Source organism: Ixodes scapularis, unplaced genomic scaffold (assembly GCF_016920785.2).
Source record: "Ixodes scapularis isolate PalLabHiFi unplaced genomic scaffold, ASM1692078v2 PGA_scaffold4__175_contigs__length_147842914, whole genome shotgun sequence".
NCBI classification, from domain to species: Eukaryota; Metazoa; Arthropoda; class Arachnida; order Ixodida; family Ixodidae; genus Ixodes; species Ixodes scapularis.
Window position 1 is genome coordinate 129129274 of NW_024609879.1, and position 20593 is coordinate 129149866.

Below are 20593 nucleotides of genomic sequence, written 5' to 3' on the forward strand. Positions count from 1 at the left end.
AGCGGTTTTTCGGGGAAGGGTGACGCGTGTTTGGTCACTTGGGCTTGTATAAACAATATAAAAAATGCAAACCACCAATTCTTTTAACATTAAAGTCATTGCACTGCCCCTTTAAAAGGGGCACTAAAGTGATACGTATCTGAAATTGTCCATTTATGGTCATGCTTAAACCTACAGGCTCTAAGCGTTCCAAAAAAACCTGGAAATAAATGGATAAGCATCCAATTTCCCTGTTAAAAACTTTCAGCCTTTCCACTCTGGTGACAAAGGAAGACCAGCAGAGCTGTACTAGGGTAGGACAACCTCAAGGATGACATCTACGATGACCTCGAGTACAATGCCTGGGACGACTTCTCGGACGACTTCTCGGACGACTTTTAGGACGTTGCCTAGAGAAATTCAGCCTTTCCACTCTAATGAAAACCAGAGTGGAGAGGCTGGAAGTATTGCCGCCATCTATGAGCGATGGCGGTAGCTGTCCAGAGTTTTGTGTCGAGATTTATTTGCCCACGGACACGAAACTGGGGAAACTAGCCCTTAACAGCTCCGCTGTAAAAACAGCATCAGATATTGCAACACGGCCGTTTTCCTGCGACCAGGCGGCGAACCGATAATTGTGAGCGATTGCTTTCCACGCAGCAAGGGGGCCATTTAATGACGGACTGATTTTCAAATGCGAGTAATGCGCACGTGGAAAGGGATTGCTTGCAATTGATTGTCGCACGTTCAAAAGCACTTTCGAGTTTCTGCCCCGAATCCCAGAAAAACAGGTGTGCTGTGATCATGGATATTGGATCTAATAAGGAAATTGGATGCGCATCAACCTAACTTCGGGTTTTCTCGAACGCTCGGGGCCCGTAGATTGAGTTACGACCATAAACAGACGATCTCGGAAACCACTTTCCTGCCCCTTTAAGGTTCTCGATTGCCAAATTTGAGACGAGACAGCCACTCACCCAGCGGGATCTTGAGCGTGGCGTCACCCCGCACGGCGTCCACCTTCTGCTGGGAGGGGCCGAGGAAGAGCGCAAGGCCCCCGACGTCGCTCTGGAGGCTCAGGTGGTTGAGGAAGGAGCTGGCGGCCGTGCCTTCCACGCTGCTGTTGCGGATGCTCTCCATCAGGGTGTCAATCTGCGAGGAGCGACAGACAAACTGACCTTGACGACCTGACTGCCGTAACGACAGACACCGGCGACTATTGGCGGGCCGAAAAGCTGGGAGCCGAAGTCGAAGGATTAAGGAGATGCAAAACTTTTCTACAGTCAGTGGCGATGAGACTTCCTCCTACCTTTGACAGTGCTTCGGTGTCTTGTGCACCTCAAGCGTGTGCGCGCAACCAAAGCACAGTGGAAAACGTAGGGCGCGTGCTGGAGGTCGAGCGTTCGAAAGACACGCTCCATTGCTCTTGCTCGGACGGCGACAACTTTTGGGGGGCGGAAAATTTATCAAGGATGGCTGTTGTGCGCGCGGCAAGTTGGAGCCAGATCATCATGATCTTATGTGATCGAGTGATCATCATGGACATCTTGGTGTCTCTCTTCGGAAGACAAGTGTGAAGCCTTACATTGGGTTAGGCAGACCTGCTCTCTTGTGTTGCCTTATTTGCTGAATAAAACTGTTATTATATATATACACATATATAAAAAAAAGTAATTGGAAGCCATATTTTCCTGCCTATGTTTAAATCCATTGAATTAGGTTTTATTCAATTTCGGAACACACCTGGACAACTTCACTTGTTTTGCACACGAGACTGCGTCCACACAGGGATATTTACTAAAGACAATTTAATTTTAAACATTTTACTGGGGGATGCGGGGGGGGGGGGGAGAGACCTTTAAAAATTGTTTAGGACGGCAAAAGGCTAGGTTTGCCTCTGTGTTAAACACCCGGGAGAGAGAAAAAAAGATAAAGACGCTCAAACACGCAAAAACTAATTTCTGTTTGTCTGCCGTTTCGGAGCTAGCTCTTTTACCTTGTCTCTGAAGAGGGCCGGCAACAGAAACAGATAATTCCCTCGGCTTTCGTGGTTGGTAATTGACTTTAAACAAGTGACCCTGATGGACTTGAAGGTGAACATTTCGGCAGATGTGTGCCTGGTTGGGTTAAATGTTATAAATAAATAAAGGGCAAACGCCAACCAATCCCTAAAAGATTGTAGGGTCCCAACGTTTCGGTGCCTGCTCGGCATCTTCTTCAGGGGGGCTATTTAAAAGAGAAGCAGCTTCTTTCTTTTCTTCTGCGGTAAATGTAGGGCAGTATCTTCGTTTTTTACGGTGGTCAGTTTTTAGGTTTGAAAACTAACCACCGTAAAAAACGAAGATACTGCCCTACATTCACCGCAGAAGAAGAGAAAGAACCTGCTTCTCTTTTAAATAGCCCCCCTGAAGAAGATGCCGAGCAGGCACCGAAACGTTGGGACCCTACAATCTTTTAGGGATTGGTTGGCGTTTGCCCTTTATTTATTTATAACCCTGATGGAATGACACGATTTGGTTTCTTGACTCTCTGCAGCAGAAGTGCACAACATACGATCCGCGGCCCAGCTAAACACAGGAACCGCTCGCCGTGTCATTCAGTGCACCGCGGCCGGCAATTCACTCGGCAGAAAGCATTCGAACCTGCTGACCTACTTTTCTCCGAGTCCTCTCTTCCGGGGGGAAACTCCACGTCCTCAGCCAAAAAATTCTCTCTTGGCTAGACCCACAGATAACAACAATACAAAAACCTGCGTTCACTCTTTGCCCGCGTGACGCAGGAGTTTCTAGTATTGGCGTAGCATTAGTCATATCATATTTGCTTGTTCTCCTATGTCCCGTTTCCTCCTTCCTCTTGCCATAAAGGCTACAGCCCTCTCCCCTCCTGTTGGGACATGATCAGTGATGACTTGTTGCAGAAGATAAAAATACCAGATTATTTTTGCGTCGAGAAAAGCTAGTAGCTTTTCTCAACTCATCTTGCTTTGGATGAGAGCACAGACATGGAAGACACCGCTCAGCTGCTAGTTTTCATCTGTGGTGTGAACAAAAACTTTGAAGTAACTCAGGAGCTGGCAGAGCTTTGCTCAATGCATGGACGGACTACGGGAGAAGAGATCAGCAAGGCAGTCAAAGACGTCATCAAGAAGTTCAAGCTACCATGGGAAAAACTCGCAGGTGCCTGCACCGATGAAGCCCCAGAAATGATGGGAAAGAGAAACGGAGCTGTTGCCTTACTTCAAGCATACAGTGCCGTAGAATTGAAGCAATATCATTGCGTGCTACACCAAGAATCACCCTGTGCCAAAATGACGAAGTCTGGACATGTGATGAAGGCCGTGACTTCGGTTGTTAACTTTATACGTGCCCGGGGATTGAAGCACAGGAAGTTGCACACGGACATCCCGTATCCCACTGAAGTTCGCTGGTTCAGCCGTGGGAATGTTCTGAGTCGCTTCGTCGCGCTGAAGGACGACATCATCACTTTCTTGTGAGAGGAAGGGAAACACATACCACAGCCGGAGGAGGAGCAATGGTTGCGGGATTTGACATTCCTCACCAATATTTCAAGCCATCTGAACGCGCTTAACCCTTTGGAGTCATGTGTCGGGTGACCCCCGACAAAAAAATATTCAGGTTCTGGTCAAATGTCGGGGCTCCCCCGACAGGCCCATTTCTCCTTTGCGGTCAGGTGTCGGGCGCGCCCCGACAATGTCAACTTGCGCCATCTGTCATCGGGAATGTAAACTAGACTTCTTCGCCCTTCGAAAGGTGCTGCAAATGACGCTACACATTTTTTTTTTTTTGCAAAATGCGGGGGCGGGAATGTTGCGCGCCCTTTTACGAGTTCATCATGGCAGCCTTTACTCCGTCCGCATTTTACGGAAAGGCTTGTGACTCAAGTCACAGTGAGTGTGATTTTAGTGGAGAAGACACCTATGATGTAAAGGAGGCCTCTGAGATAGTCTCTGCATGATGAGTCCTCAGAGAGTGATGGTGACAGCACCGAGAGTGATGAGGAGACATGCGCCGCCGCCACCGCGCATGCCTATTTTTTTGGTTGCTGGAAGTGGGAGTAGTCAACAGCTACCATCCACTTCTGCCTCGAAAAACTCAGCCAAGGCGAGCAAGCACCGCAGCACCTCACGTTTTGGAAGGCATTGATAAAGGACCTTGTCGGAAATGTCCGCAACCAGCCAAGGAAACGGGGGCGCTCTTCTGATGGAGACTGTGAAGAGAGACTGAGTGGAAAGAACCACTTTATTGATAAACTCGATGGAAGCAAAAACAAGGACTGCGCCATCTGCAAGAACAGAAAAACCAAGGGGCAACGGCGCGAAACAGTGTTCTACTGCAAAATCTGCGCTTGTCAACCTGGCCTGCACCCTGGCGCTTGCTTTGAAAAGTACCACACGCTGCGCAAGTACCGCTAGCATTTCAAGAACTGAAAGCACCCAGGAAAATGCAGAGTTATTTTCAATTGAACATATTACTATATTAAAATAAAAACGTTAAATTTCAAGTCACTTGTTGCTTGCATCACTTTTGCATAAACTAATTCTGACCTGAGGGGCCGACAAGGGGAAAACTCACATGACCCCAAAAGGTTAACACAGCTCTCCAAGGAAAGGACCATTACATTTCGGATATGGTGGGTACGACCTTCGCGTTCCAAGGGAAGCTGCACCAGTTCAAATTGCAGCTTGGGGGTGGAAGCATAGCTCACTTTCTAACCTGCTAGAAGTTCTTTCCTACCGGCGAAAATCAGGAGACGGTAGCTGCGACATACGCTCCACAGCTTGAGGACCCGCTCTCAGAGTTCCAGCTACAATTCCAGGCATTCGAAAGTGAGAAGGGCAACTACGATTTGTTCCGCGATCCGTTTTCTGTCGCACCGAAAAACATAGATACGACGCTGCAGCTAAAACTCTTCGACCTCCAGTGCTCGCCAGGACTGAAGAGTATGCATTGTGAGTCTCAGCTACTTGACTTCTACAGTAGCCTTGAAAGGAGCAACGACAGAAACCTTGTGGACCACACACTGAAGCTTGCATCCCTTTTTTGGAGCATGTACATTTGTGAGCAGACGTTTTCACTGATGACCCTCAACAAGAACAGCCTTTGATCTTCTATGACGGACATGACACTGCGAGATGTGCTCAAGACGGCAACCAGTGTGATGACGTCAGATATTGAAAGCCTGTCTGCAGCAAAAAGGTGCAACGTGTCACACTAAGTGCAGCCCGCGCATTTCCTAATAAACCTTCTTTTTTTTTGACCCGGGATGTTTACGAGTTCTGCAGCAACTTTTTACTTCAACATGATTAAGCAATAGGCACAGATTATTTTAAAGAAAGCTGTTAATGCACATTTACTTGGACAAAGAGACGACAAGGGACAAAAAAACAATTATGGGCGCCCTCTCAAGCCTGCTTTTGTTATCATAAGCTGTCTCACTTTTCGCTATCGTCTTGAAACCTAAAGGGTTGAGAGTAATTAGTTAAGAAGACAAGACATTATTATTGTGGCGTTTATCAGCGCCACAATAAACAATGGCAAATGATGACCAGTTCAAAAAAAGTACAATACAGATGGAGCATACAGACAGTGAACTCACAGGTTTGGCAGCCTCCACCTTGTCCAACGTAATGGTCTTCTTGTTTCGAACCAGCGTAGAAGCTTTCTAAAACACCGAACAGAAAACGCAGGAACATTAAAATAAATCAATAAAACAAGAAACAAAAAAGTTATTCACTGTTAAGGTTAAGATGCTTGAAACATAAAACCACCTAACATATCCCTCGAACGAAGAGCATGCTGCAACAACTTTTAGCAAAGTAGCTAGTCAACAAACATAGCAACATTGTCTCGTCTAGCCGCTGCTTTTTTATGAAGTGCAGAGTGCTAATAACTAGCCAAAAGTTGTCTAAAGTTACAGACTTCATAATGCATTTTTTTTAGAAGCCCAGTTAAAATAGCACAAAAACATAATTAAGATAGTGCAATTCCAAATAGATACTGAAACTCTATGCATCCTCAAGGTTACACTATACATAGAAACCTTCATTACGAAGGAAAGGCTAAATACCGATAACCGAGTACGTAAGCAGAGAAGACCACCCAGAGTTTCAAAACGAGGAGAATGCATTTCAAAGTTCAAAAAACGTATCACTTCCAAAAATCGGCTGGAATTGCTAGAAATTGGGACACAACATAAATAGGGTGTTCAAAAATCATTCAGTCACTAAAACCATCCCTCCCTGCATCTTGTAACTTTTCTGGCCCCTCTTGCACCATGTGCACCAAACAGAGTTACATTAACTACTCCTCCCATATCAGCATTTTGGTCTTCACGAGTTTTTGGTTGGCAATTTTTTGCGGCTGCAGCATAAACTTTCTTGCTAGTGAAGGTCTTGTGGTGCATTGGTGTAAGCAGGCTGAGAATCGTGGCAAAGCGCATCTTCAGCACGATTTTTGTGTTTGGTTTCTGGCTTTCAAGCTGACGGACGTCAGAAATCGTGCCAGCTTCCACTGTCGTAGGTTTGCTTTGTGCTTACGTCTCCATCTGACGCGGCATGTTTCAAAGTAAACGTCGACAGGAAGAACCCACTCGAAACACTTGCTCATCTCTAAGTGTAGTTTGAAAGACGAAGAAAATCTTTTGCATTTCCCATTCGCACTCGCGACAAGTGGGGCAGATCGCATCGCTCAGAAGTATCGTCACTGCGCCGATGTTGCACATCACTAAACTTGTAGAGCCATAGCAACTTGTTTTGCAAACATTTTCAAAGAACCTGATCTTTTTTGAAACGCTGCGTGATTGAAATTCCGACTGCGTCACAACCCCTAACCACGCTGCGGTAAACGCTTCGCAGCCAGTGTTCTCCGCTTGTTTTTATGCAGCTTTTCTTAAAAATCTGCGCTTGTTTTGGTAGTTGTGAACGAGACAATTGCACTTTTTAGTGTCGCCTATCAAAAGTCAAATCAAAGAAACGACAGCCTCTCGAAAATGGCCGATATTCGCATAAACCTGTGATGTCTTGAACCACCGCGTATCAGTCAGACACACCTTTTCCCCTAATTTCTAGTCTAAACAAATAAAAAAAAAAAAATAAGCAGAAAAAAAAAAATTTAATAAATTTGATTTTTTTATTTTAGTGTTTTCTTAAAGGACAACTCCGCTCAATTCCCGAAATTTTGGGATAATGAGCACTTTCACATTAAAAAGCACTAATGAAGGGCACTATGTCACTTGCTTCACAAAAAATGGGACATGTAGAGAAATGCAAGCATGGCGACTGCAAGCACGGGAAGCGTGAGCGTGAACATAGCCTTGGCAAGCTTGCGATTCTGCGGCCGAAGACGTGGCAGCGGCCAGTCGCCTCGCTTGCAATCGTCTATATGGTTAAATCTTAATTTAAACATGACCAGAAATCGAAACCAAAACTTTCGTTGTGTCTGGCAACATTGGCTCGGGCCGCTAAAAACGTAGCTATTCTGGTGTCTGCGACATTCGACGACATCTGCACAACTGTGGCATTAGTCTGCACACATAGTGCGAACGAAACTCCAAGAGATAATAATCACAAATGGTGAGCCGACGACGGCGGCTGTGAAACGGGATACGGCAGTAATGGCCAGATGGCTTCCAAGAAGAGCGCTGTGCAGGCGCGTTACGCCAATGATGTGGACACCACTGAGTGCCAAGAGGAAATGTTGCTGATGTCACCCTTTACGCTTGCCCGAAGAAGTACAAACAAAGCAAAAGGAGCAATGGTGATGACGTTTCGCTCAATGTTGGCTACGCCAACGCCATGGCCTTGACTGCGCTCTTGGTTACGCCACAATTCGCCTCTTAGAGTTTGCCGATTTCAGCAACTCTAAGAGGCGAATTTGCAAAGTTTGCCGGACCTTTTAAGAAACGTTTAGACAGAACTAGGTCGTAATATTTTATGTGTGGTCTTCCTAGGTGATACTGAAGGGGACTGCACTGCATTTTCTCATAAACAAAGATGAAGCAGAGTTGCCCTTTAACACAGCAGAGATTACAGGGCAAAAGGGGAGGCACGAATTTGCTATTTAGACGAATAAACCAGACACTCCAAGAAATGCCGGTGCACCCACTTTCCCACTAAGCAATTGGGAGAGCCAATCATAGTGGTCAAAAGGGGGAGTTCGGCAAATAACGAAACTAAAATCTTTTAAATTAAAAAAAAAAGAAAAAAAAGCCTGCTTGTAACAGCGAGTTTTCATTCCAAGTGTCCCAACGCAGACTGTGTTTTTCGGTCATGAAGTTTTTCGGTCTTGACGATTGGTTCTGCCGAGAGCCGATCACGGCTACTGGTTCTCCCGAGCGCTCTGCGCATCTACTTACCCAGTAGATGCGCAGGAGTGGGATGCAAAGAACCCGTTGACGGCCGACATATTTGAAGTTTGGCAAACAAAGATTGCGCACAAATAAACGTCGCAAGTTCGAACAATTCAATAGCGAGTGTGAGGCGAGGCTTTACTGCATCAAGCCGTGGAGCAAAGTGCCAGGTACAAAGAATGATGGCCTAACCCACCCTGTTCTTGGCTGGTTTCTTGGGAGCATCGTCAGTCGGTGCTGCTACCGCTTCTTCGTCGTCCTCTCCTGCAGCACAGAAGAGAGAATAAACACAGTTTCTACCTGAAGCCCAGTAACTCAGTTTCTGGACTGTCAGCCTCTCAAACGGCGGTTTCAAACTCCACATAACAGCACTACCGTTCTATACACATAGACAAAAAAAAAAAAAAAAAAAATTAATAAGCTACAAGTTGCATTCAGTGCTCATGAAAACGCAAGCAAATTGATGAATAAAAACATTCTTCGGGTCAGTGAAGGCACCACGCATACCACTACAAAAAAGAAGGCAAACTTCTATATATATCTATACATATTGATCAGGAAAAAAATAAACTAAAATTATGCTTTCCAGACTAAAACAAAAAAAAGCTGAGTTCGAAAAAAATGTAAACGTTCAGCTTTATGCGCGAGCAGCTTAACAAACATAAAAAAGATAGAAAAAAAAGTCTTTGCACTCGAGCACATTATTCATCTTTGGTTACATGGGCACATAAGAGCGCCGATTGCACACTCACCTTTGCCTTTGTTCTTTTTGGCCCTGGAGGGAATGCCCAGTTCGCTGGCAATCTGGAGAGCCTCAGTGAACACCCGATCCACACGGTACGCATAGATCTTTGCGCTGGCATCCAGGGTGCAACTGGCGGCCTGCACTCAAACGAAACATTTTTTTGGCTCACGGGGTCTCACACTAAGTAATTTTTACCCAACACGTTCACCTCAGAAGTACTGCTTTTACTAAAAATATAATTGCTCAGAATCCTTGCATAAGACTGGATGGTATAATAGAGCATCTGTAGCTGAAACTCAAAGGGATCAGGCAAAACTGTCCCACTTATAAAAGTCTGACTTTGAAGACTCAAACCCAGGTAGCATGTGAGCAAAGTGGACTGGGGCAGCAATCAATACCCCTGCGGGTCCTACGTCAGTGCGATGTCGGCATGCCCAGTTGGAGCTTCACATGCAACACCCCCGTGGTTTGCACCTTTGATATGTGAGGGAAAAGTTAGCGTAGATGTGGGCAAAGCAAGGGCATGACCTCTGGGCCGCCAACGCAATACTTCTTGGGCCTCGATTCAGCTACACAGGGGCATGCCCGAAATGGCACTTTCTGTTGATATTGAGCATATTTAGTGCAGGTTCTGAAAATGTATCGTAGAAGATGGATTTATTTTGATGCCAAATCGCCGAAGATTGCAATGCAAAACGTGAAATAGAAATTTTGGGTTTGATAAACTTCATCCCTAACTTACTACTCTACGTGTATGTTGAGAAAGCAGTCTTTTGTGGGGCTGAGGTGAAATTTTCTATTCAGAGTATCGAGTTTGAGGGTGAATTCCTGACACGCTCATTGAAATGTCGGCATCTGTCCTAAAACTCTGCGTCTGTAGCCGCCTCGACCTGGTTCTGCATCTCGATTACCTGTGTAACAGGCATTATATGGAAATGTGCAGTTTCCCATTCCATTTCGTACACATCGAATACCCAATTTTCGATGGCCTTGCTCGAGACGTTTTATTAACCCACAAAGCAAGTATGTTTATGCGAGTATCAAAATGGCGACAATTTTTCCAGTAGGCACACAAAAAGAGAGGCATGCCTATTTTTGGGATGCACTGCAACACCCCACGTCGTAGGGGGATGATGAAATGATATAATAGATCCCACGTCGCCTAAAAAATGATAAAATAACTCTGAAGGTGTGGGCTGCCCAAATAGGCTCACTGTAGGTTCCCCTTTCAGAGCCCACTTTGTGCTACTTGGGGGAAAAAACACCTTGTGACATCCCAGTTGCCGAAGGTAAACCTAAAGAGAATCCACCATAACTTCTGAAGTTTTTTGTCCTTCCATGTTAAAATTAAACAAAAAAAGTTTAGAAAGGAACTATAGTTTTATTGCACTCTGTCTTCATTCCTTCAAAGACTGGACCTTGATTTAGTTACACAAGTCACAAAGTGTGGGCTGAAGACCTCAATCCTGAAACCGAGTCGACTTGTTGATGTTCACATAACATTACACAAGCTCGAAGGATTCCCTCGCAATCCATGAAATGAGCTAACTTCAAGGCGTCCAGTTAAAAGGTCCAGCGAGGAGCAGGGAGACCTGACTTTGTGAAAGTCTCGACAGAATTTTTGGGATGCTGCTAGCCAACGGTACGGAGACATACCTGGAAGTTTGTCGAGCCGTCTTTGGATTGCACAATCTCCTTCAGGTGGTCAATGAGATGCAGGGAGAACGCATTTTTCTGCGTGATTTTCTGGAAAGAAAAAGAAAAAAAAAAAGACAGTAGCAGCGTAGAAGGAAGTGGGAATGCGAGCTCACGACTAGACTTCCAAAATTTCTGGATTTTGAACAGAATGAATATGCACTGATTCCACTAAGATGAAGTAAGTGCTTCTTGGCATGCATCACGCATGGGTGTGACATTCATACATAGAGTCTGAGAGAATTGAGGTTAAAAAAAGAAGGTACTACTAGCAGCATTTGAAATGAAGTATAATTGAAGTATATTGGAAGCATAAAAGGTAAAACATCCAGCCATTAGCTCAGTTACTCAATCCGTTCAATGAACAGAGTAAAAATATTTTAATGTATGAAACAACATCAGCTATCAAGTACTTAAGCTATAATATAACTATTAGTAAGATAAAAAAATAAATGTCAAACAGAAATTTTCGATCACCTCTCTTGCACAGACCTGCCAAAGTATTATCGGTACCCATTGCTGTTTACCGGAAAACAAAAACAGAAAATCAGATATCCTTGCCATAAATAGGGTTTCAAGACTTTTATATTTTATAAATGCAGAAAATCATGTCAAAAAATCATTTAAATAAAATTTATAAAAAATTGGATATAGTTTGTGTTTCAATACTGTCATTGCCAAATAACAGCACATGTTAGTATTGTCTAAGCGATATGTCTCAACTCTGCCAAGATGTGGATCTCTGATAGTAAACTAGAGTTTATTATCAGAGCTTATATGATATATATTATAATATAATAATAATACTATATTATTATTAAAATAAACTTCGTAGCGTTTGGTCATGGCACTTCTGCCTAACCACATCCCGATTGGAACGTCTTCAGGCCTTAGTTCTTTGGACATCTTATGAATGTACTGCTGAGTAGAAAGGTATAAAAACGAAAGGTCAAGGGCTCATGAAAGAACACAGATGACTCCCCTCATCCTTTCGGTTTTTATTCTTTTTGCCGCGATTCATTAAGCAGAGGTGGAACTCATGAAATGTACCTGGGAGCAGCCACGGGAGCAGCTGAAACAGCTGTTATGGAGCAGGTTGGGAGCAGCTAAAACTACGTTCTGGAGCAGGCTAGGAGCAGCTCAGATCAGTTTTCATTGCACTTCAGCTTGCGTCTTAGACAAGCACGGGAGCAATTTCAATCGTACTTAGCAGAACAGATGCACACGAATGGTTAGGGACCTAGGTAGATGGGATAACAGTGTAACAGATGCGAAAACTTGAAACTTTGTGAGCCTTAATGAGAATCAAAAAGCCAGTACCCTGTTTCTCAAGATAGCGTCCTTGATATTTTCCGAGCGGCTTTCAGCTGCTCAAAATGCAAATCAGCACTGCTTATCGCACAACCCACACGTGCTTGACATAGTAATTATATGTGCGAACCCCGTGACGTGCGCAAGCAATGGACGTACAGTTGCACGGAGGAACAGGGCAACAAATTTCGCGTTTATCCTATTGTGCAACTCGATTACGAAGCAGCAGACTACGATTAACGAAGTTATCGTATTTGAAGCGATAAGCAGGAGCAAGGTTAAAGTACGCCGAGCAGATCCATCACTCGCAAAAGAGCTGCTGGCCGGAAAGGTTTCGGATCGGACCGCGTTTCAGTTCAATCAAATCACGATTTATCTTGCAAGAATGCGGTTCCAACTTCTAACGATGAAGTACTAAAAGGAATATCTTGCTCATTTGTTTTCAACTGGCTGACGTCCGGATCCCGGGCCGCAGAGCCTCAGGCAATTTGACGCTTAACGACTCGACCTCACCTCAGTCGACTTGCTTAACCGTTAATTATGGTTGAAGAATAACAATCCAGTCGCAGGTGGTGTGGCGCTTAGAATCCGAGTTTTTTCGCGCGCTTCCGACTCGGGATACACAGGGAGAATAAACAGAACAAAGGATTGCAAGGCCGACCAGGCTGAACGCGCTCATTGTTGCGAATCGAGTCAATAAAACCGAAACCAAGACAAAATAAAAAGTTTCTTGGCGCACGTTTTGCGATCTGGCGCATAATGGCGCGAGGTATTGGCTGTGGCGCAGTTTCTGCAACATGGCGCAGGATGGCGCAGACATATGCGTCTGGCGCAAAATGGCGCAAATGGCGCAGCCGTTCCACCCCTGATTAAGTCAGTCAAAAAGGGTTCGGCAGATGCTTCCTACTAAATTCCCCAGCGGCATGGACTCTTATCAAAGATACAATAGTAAGGGTGCAGGCGAGCTGGTGGATGTTAACCATGTTGAACGTTAATCCTCCAAGCTATTACGGTTTTGGACAAGCTGGGCCGTCGTTTGGCCGAGCTGGAAGCGGATGTGGCATTCTTCGGCATCTGTCTTCGAAAAAAGTTTGTGGACCCGGAAAACTTCAAGCATCTGTCGTCAACCAGTGTTCCTTGGTACGCCAAGAAAAAGATCATCAAGGCCTACCGGGACGGAGCCAGCAAAAGGATCCAGGACATCAAAGGAGCCTGCGACAGACTTTGGACTCTTCTCCTGGGAGATGATTTCAAGTACCACCGGGAGTACCATCAATGGACCAGCAGCAAAATAACCCTGTTCGACCGACTATGGTATGTGAAGCGCAGACATGTTTTGGACAGTCTAAAAAACTCAAAAATTGTTAATAATGGGCCGCAAAAAACGTGGTTTGGGATTGATGCATGGCCTAAGTCTCGACAGTCTCCTATCAATCCATGTGGGGAAGCGTTAACACGCGAGACGGAGGAAGTGTTAGCTAAGGGACCGAAGTGTTGTTTAGATGTAAAACCCTCGAGACTTGACGTGTTGTCTACCATTCACACTGTGGCCAGAAAGGTCGTCCCGGAAGAAGAGGTCGCTTTTATAGATCACGCTATTAGTAGGATGGAGAAAGTCATGGGAGAGGCGTACCCGAAGGACAAAAGAAATTTCAGAGAAGTTAACGCGGTTAAGAAGGAGTTAGAAACAAAGTCCCTGAAACTATTGGAAACGGATAAGTCTGGAAAGTTTGCCGTCTTGCCAATGGCAGTATTCAAGAAAAAAACAGAAGTTGCAATGGAATCTTTGTTTTCTGAGTGGGCGGGCAATGTAGGAAAGTTGAGAGGGAACATTTGTGCAATTCTGAATGAAGACGACTTTAAGAATGTAGCAAAAAGTATCACGAGTGCTACAAAATCGACATTAAGTATCAAGTTCTTTCTCAAGGACCATAAGCCTGAAATGCCTCTTCGTGCGGTCATCAACGAGAACGGAACCTGGCAGAAAGTAGTTTCAAAGTTTCTCCAGCGAGGGTTGATGTATGCATGCCTAGATAATTCTTTGTCTCTAAAAAATTCAAATGAACTGATTGACATGTTGGAAAAATTTCATGGACAGCAATGTTCTGTTGTGTCCATGGATATTAAGGACCTTTATTACTCGCTAGAAAAGACTCGGTTGATGCAGAGAGTGAGAGAGGCATTGGAGTTGAATCTCGTAAAGTTCCAAGCAGGTTCAGGTATATCCGTAGAGAGTTTCCTAACGATCCTTGAGGTTTACCTGAAGTCGACGGTAATCGAGTACGAAGGAAGGAAGTATGTTCAAAAAGACGGGGTTTGTATAGGTTCGTCGGTCGCACCGATTTTGGCGGAAGTGTACTTAAACTCCTTGGATCGAGTAGTGCATAACAGACTAAAGGAGAAGTCCCCTGGTATGGCGTTAGTAAGAAGATATGTAGACGACATCATAATTTGCACGGTAACAAATGATCTAACGGGCAGTCTGGAACGCGAGATAAGGTCAGCGGCTCCGGAATTGAAGTTTACTACGGAAAAACCAGAAAGAGGGGTCCTAGAGTTCCTGGACTTACGTATACATGTAAATCAAGGGGTATGTTGGGAATACGGAAAAGAAAGTTCTAAACCGGTGTTGCCAAGGATTAGCTGTCATTCCAAGACCGTAAAAGCTGGGGTTGTAAAGTCGTTGGTCAGAAACGCGCTGGACAGATCGTGTGTTCATTTCATCACGGATTCGGTTAAAAGACAATGCAAAAGGTTGATCAATGTAGGGTATAAAGACAGTTTTATCAAACGGCAGTTAGAAATAGTTATTAAAGGAAGGAGAGAAAAGGAACAGGGTAAAAGGACTGGATTCGCCGTGATCCCCTATTTTCATGAAATTTCGCACAACTTGAAGGCTTGTGCGAAAAAGTTTGGAGTAGACACGGTCTTCAGCTCAGATTTTAAACTTAGTAGATTGACGCCATTTCAGACAAGTGCGAACAATTGCAGAAAGAACCATCGAGAAAAATCGGTAGATTGCGAGAATGGTGTGGTGTATGAGATACCGCTGGAATGCGGGTTTAAGTATGTAGGACAAACATCACGATGCATCAACGACAGATTAAGTGAACACAAAAGAAACGTGAAGAACAATGCACCGAACTCAGAAATCGCAAAACATGTCAACGAATGTAACAACTGCACTGCTATTTGGTCGGAGACAGAAATCATTCACAAGGAGAGGAATGATACAAAAAGGCTAGTAAGGGAGACGGTGCGAATAAAGTCTTTAGGTAATTGCATAAGCCAGGCGTCGCTACAGTTCGGTAAAAATTCCAAAAGTTTTTTAAAAATATAGTTATATTTATGTATATATATATATGTATATATATATTTTTTTTTTCTTTTTCTTTTTTTGGGTGGACAGAGGGAAAGCTGTACTGTTCAACTTTGCACCGTTTTACGTTAAGTGCGTGTCATCCTTTCGTCGAGGAGGAAAGAAAAACAATTTAAGTAAAAAAAAAGAAGAAGTTTTTTTTTTTTTTTTTATGTGTTTGTGGATCCTTGTTACTTTGGAAGAGGTAATGGTCCTTTTGTTATATTTTGGGGGAGATTGCTGAATTATCTTTGTGAATCGGCATGAAGGCCGTCCATAGCGCTAGTTTGGAATTACAGGGTTTGGCGTTTGGACTGTTTAGAGGTTGTCCCTTTGTGTTGGTAGTGACTGTCTGGAGGGTTTGGCGGTTGAACTGGTTAGAGTTGCCCCTTTGTGTTGGTGGTGGGCTGTTTGTGGACTATATAAGGAGGAGGACTGAATAAACCTGGTAGCTGAGTTTGAGACGTCGTCCTGTCCCGTTCTGTTTCTTCGACTTTTATGTTTTTCTACCCCAGTCTCAGGTATATTCAACATGGTTTCTTATCAAAGGAACTGTCAAAGTGGCCATCCCACTCCATAACAGACACAAAAGAGAAGGGTTCTCACATTTTCGTTCGAGAGACGGATACAGTTGGCATAGTGCTCAGCCAGTTGGACGTCACTTAGCCCGGTTGGACCCAAGCCCATAGACTGCCGACTGAAAGAGATGGTATGCATAAATTTCCACACAAATTATTACAAAAGGGTCGCTTTCATTGCTTTGGATCTTGGGCACTCAAGTTTAGGTGACAATTTAATTAAGACCAATAATGACAGTTTCATTTTTTTATGAGAGGATCTGTCACAGTGAGAGTAAGAAAAGTCTTTCCTCTACTCCTGATCTGTGGTGTGTGCAAACCATGAACCAAACATTTACGATTCATTTACCGTAAATGACTTATCTTTGCAAAAACCTAGTTCGCAAGAATTTAGCGGCTTGAAAAACAATGCAAAAAATTCAGATAGTGAATGTGTCAGCCAATGGTAACAAACACATAGCATATCACTTTAAATCGCACAATTTTGAGCACATAAAATATTGCCAGAATTATTGCCGAGAAATTCCCAAAACACAGAGCTGGCGAAAATAAAGTTGCTCACAGTATTTCGGAGTACTGTCAATCCTCCTCGGTAATTATAGCAGGCGTTGGGACCAAAGAAACAAAGATACAATATGAGGATACAATACGAAGGACAAATTACCGCGTTTTTTGATATAGACAATCTGTCAACTGAGAAACTGACACAACATGAAGACGTACAACCGCACCAATAAATGATTCAAGGCTGGTGTAACCGACAAATTGAGAGCTACTCCAAACTCCGTGGCAGAAAACAAAAGAAGGAGCACATGAAGCTTCTTCTGCGTGTCAGATCTGCACCACCGCAACTGACCTTCTGATGTCTCGCCAAGATGCCCAGCCAGCGAAATAGGCAGGGACAAAAATCCACATAAAAAACGCCTTGCGGACAAGAACATTCTTGCATCCAGAAGGGCAACAACTTGTCGTGCGACCACACTGATGAAGCGAAGCAAATAGAATGAAAGGAACCGAAAATGAAGGCCAGTTACAAAGCTGCCGAACAGCATTTATAAATAAACAGTCAACAAGTGTACCGCTGCAGGTGCGCCTAATTGTTCTCGCTTTCAAAGTTTAGTGTAACTATTATTGTTTATTTTAAAGTCCGAACAAAGTGTTCAACCCTACCCTCTGCTGGGCGTTCCGGGGGACTCGATGTGCTTGGCCTGCAGCTCCTGCAGGAGCTCCTGCTGCATGCACACCCTCTCCGCTTCATCGTCGTTGGGATCCTCGAGAAGAGAGGTCACCCCCAGGAAGCGGCTCACCCGGCTACTCTGCGTACGCTTGCGCGGAGCAGGCGGCGGCGTGCACTCCACGTCCGAGGTCATCTCGGGCCGAGAGGTCACTTCGTATTGAGAGGTCACCAGGGAAGGGGGTGTGGATGCCACGCAGCTCGGAGCAATGTGAGGCGAAAGGTCACGCTGCAATACCCAAAAGTATGATTCCTGCCCCTGCTCTATTTATTTATTTATCCGTACTGCCAGCACTTTGCGTAAATGCCAAGGTAGAAAATTCCTACAACAAAAAACTAAAAACAAATGGTAGTAACACTGGCAACCACTCGACAAAGGCGTGCCTATGCATCACATTGGTAAAAATAGTCTGTGATCCTCAGCTAATAACACTTTTAGGCGCTGGCGTCACTAGGGGAGGATGTCGGAGCGGGCCGCCTACTTGGGTGCTACTGACCCTAGTGACGTTACTGCTTTTAGGGAGTTCCATTCGCTTATACTAGTGTTGAGGACGAAAAAGGTTTAAACAGAGTGGTTCTATGCAATGTATCAATGACTGATAAATCCTGTCCATTTCTTGTAGACCCACCTATGTTAATTGCCGACAACTGGTTAAGACACAGTCGCAAAATACTAAGAATAATATTATTAAGAAACTGAAGCCAATCTATTTGCCGTCGTGTCGCTAAATCATGCGGTCCTTACAAGACGGACTAGAGTATTTAAGTTACAAAAAAGTTTGCAAACAGGCAAGGCCTTTTTGCCCCATTCCCGCTAGTTTTTTAAACGAACAGGTCGTTACGGGGAGCACGGCTCTGTTAGCACGGACATGCTATCATTGATTTTTTACACACGTTCAATCAACACCAAGGACTGCCAATAAAAAAAAAAAAAATAATAATACTAGTGCAGTAGAACATTAGTGTCCGGAGCACGCTTGAGTAGTAAATAGTACAGATCGTGTAAGCCCTTTCCAATGGGGTCATGTCACATGAGTAAATGACATTTTAGCGAACAGCGCCATTTGAGCGAATCAACATTTGATCAAATAACGGGAGTGCATATTAACCCCCCCCCCCTCCCCCCTCAGTTTGCGGCGGCTCATTACAAAAATATTAACCTACTTGGCCCACCCGCAAACACTGCTTTGCGGTGGCCGACCACTCAACAAAGGGTCGTTTGACCAACTGAGTACCACTCAGGCCAGCTGGAGAGGAGCCATCTTTTTTGCGGTGTTGGCTGTTTGTCTATTTGCAGCATTTTCAGAGCCTCGAGCAGCGGCGACATGTGCTTGAAAGGAGTCTATTCAGTGACGGCGTGCGTTTGTGCAACCGCCACTGCGTCGAGCACGTCACAAATCCCTATAACTTAGCAATCAGACTGCTAACTACAAGTCGCCTCATAGTGTGGCAGGCTAACTTGATGGCGTCTACACATCCGTACAACGAAATTTAGTTTGAATTTTTGAGGTATTTTGGCCTGTCACTGTTAGTAGCTGGAGGAGGTCCCAGTGAGCTACAGAGAAAGGGGGTCAGAAGTGCACTGTAAGATCACGTCACTCGTGACGTAACTGGTGATGACGACGGAGAAATGGGAGGGGGAGGGTTAACTGCGTGCCTCAAGAGATTCGAAGGCGTTGTAACGGTTGAAAATCTCGCCGCGGAACCCGACACACGCAGGAAAAAGCAGAGCTAAAAGTAGGAGGATCATGTAAGGACATTTACCGAAGTTCGAGGATCATGTAAAGATATTTCCCGAAGTACGGACGCGCGGAATTCATGGTCGTTTCTGCACTGGTTCGAAGTGGGTTAGGGTGTCGGTAGGGGCAGCTTTGACGGAAGCTGCTTTCAACATCATTAACAGCGTCGTTTCTTTTGATTACTTCCAAGCTTCGTGGATTAAACTGCCTTTTTATGTGCATTTCTGTCGGTCGATTCGATGTGATGAGCAGGAAAGGAGGCCGATTGCAAGTTTACGGGGGAGCCGACACACGGAGAAACATCTTAAACGGAGGATCGGGGGTACCGAAGAAAAGTTAGCGGCGGTCAAGAAAGTTCTTTATACCGTGCTGTCGAGCGAAATTTGATTAGTTGGTAGAGTGTACTTACTTCAGACAGCGATAGACGTTGACAACAATCCTTGAAATGGCGAAAAGTTCGAACACATATGAAACAACCGTTCGCGCCTTGTTTGAAGGCGGCTTTTGTAGCTTCTGCAGCTTCTGTTGGCATTGTTGCCGTGCGGCGGCGCTACAGAACAAAACAACGCAAAGAAAAACAAATTGACAAAACAAATTTGTAACTGATAATTTTTTCGCAGCTTATAAGATATATTATTATAATAACGTAAGATTATTTAATGCAGTATCTTAATTCGGAAGTAAAATATTGCCGACTTCCGGTTGTCATTTTCGGTTCGGGCGGTTCGGGTATGCTTTGCGTGAAATGCAACATATTACATTTTCTGAATGGCCTTGGCAAACTGTTTCGAGGTCACATTACGTTGGATCACAAACAGTGCATATTTCTTTGCGTCCTGATATCCCTGATATCCACGGAACAAGCCAGTGGAACAACCTTTCCGAATATCGCCATCTAGCTCGCGAGTGAAAGGGCCATAGACTTATGGAAAGGAATCGCCTGATGACGTCATAGAAGAATCATGATGTCGCCAGTCACGATCCTGATGGTGTCCCAACTAGAGCACTATATAGCTCCTACGGAGCAGAGTAGCGCAATCCTTTGAACCCCGTGTTTTGCCGACAACATGGCCGACAGAGCGGCTCGGCGCGAGTCACGTGGTACTCAGGGTTCCAGGAGGCGGCCCGCCCTATGGGAGAATACATGGAGATCGACACAACACGGCTGATTAAAAAATGAACGGCGAGTTCACACTTTTCAAAACTAGTCTGTCGTGAAGTTAGTAAAGCACTAAACACTTTATCAAAGTTTTAATAATATCGGATGCGTGTGCAAATTTTGAGAAGGCAATTTCCAAAGCAATGGCGTTTGAAGCAGACGATTTTTGCTCGCAGCGGAGATGGGCTTTTCGGGTTGGCCGGAGCGGGTCACGTGAATGGTGTGACGTCGCCGTGTCGTCTGCTGCATGATGCCGCTCAGGCAATTTTTAAAAAAAAGTCAGGTCCTTGCGGGGCACAAAACTTAGCGCAAATTATTCTAAAATGTTCCATTATTATGTCAAAAACAATTGCCACTCCGTACACCCCCACAATACTGAAGAAACAGCGATTTTCTCACGTTCTCCATGCATTTCTGACCGCAGTTGG

At 44.7% G+C, this 20593-nt stretch overlaps 1 protein-coding gene across 1 annotated transcript in view; it reads right to left on the reverse strand.

Annotated features, from left to right (window-relative positions):
* The window catches only part of LOC8026159 (condensin complex subunit 2), a 38524-nt gene extending 18988 nt beyond the window's left edge, over nucleotides 1-19536 (reverse strand). The window contains exons 1-8 of the mRNA XM_029975516.3: nucleotides 19416-19536; nucleotides 17204-17496; nucleotides 16062-16152; nucleotides 10748-10837; nucleotides 9099-9228; nucleotides 8543-8610; nucleotides 5596-5661; nucleotides 957-1131 (exon numbers count right to left, since the gene is read on the reverse strand). Coding sequence (XP_029831376.2) covers nucleotides 957-1131; nucleotides 5596-5661; nucleotides 8543-8610; nucleotides 9099-9228; nucleotides 10748-10837; nucleotides 16062-16152; nucleotides 17204-17403 — 820 coding nt within the window. The 5' untranslated portion in view covers nucleotides 17404-17496; nucleotides 19416-19536. The remainder of the gene's footprint in view (nucleotides 1-956; nucleotides 1132-5595; nucleotides 5662-8542; nucleotides 8611-9098; nucleotides 9229-10747; nucleotides 10838-16061; nucleotides 16153-17203; nucleotides 17497-19415) is intronic.
* Nucleotides 19537-20593: the final 1057 nt, after the last annotated feature.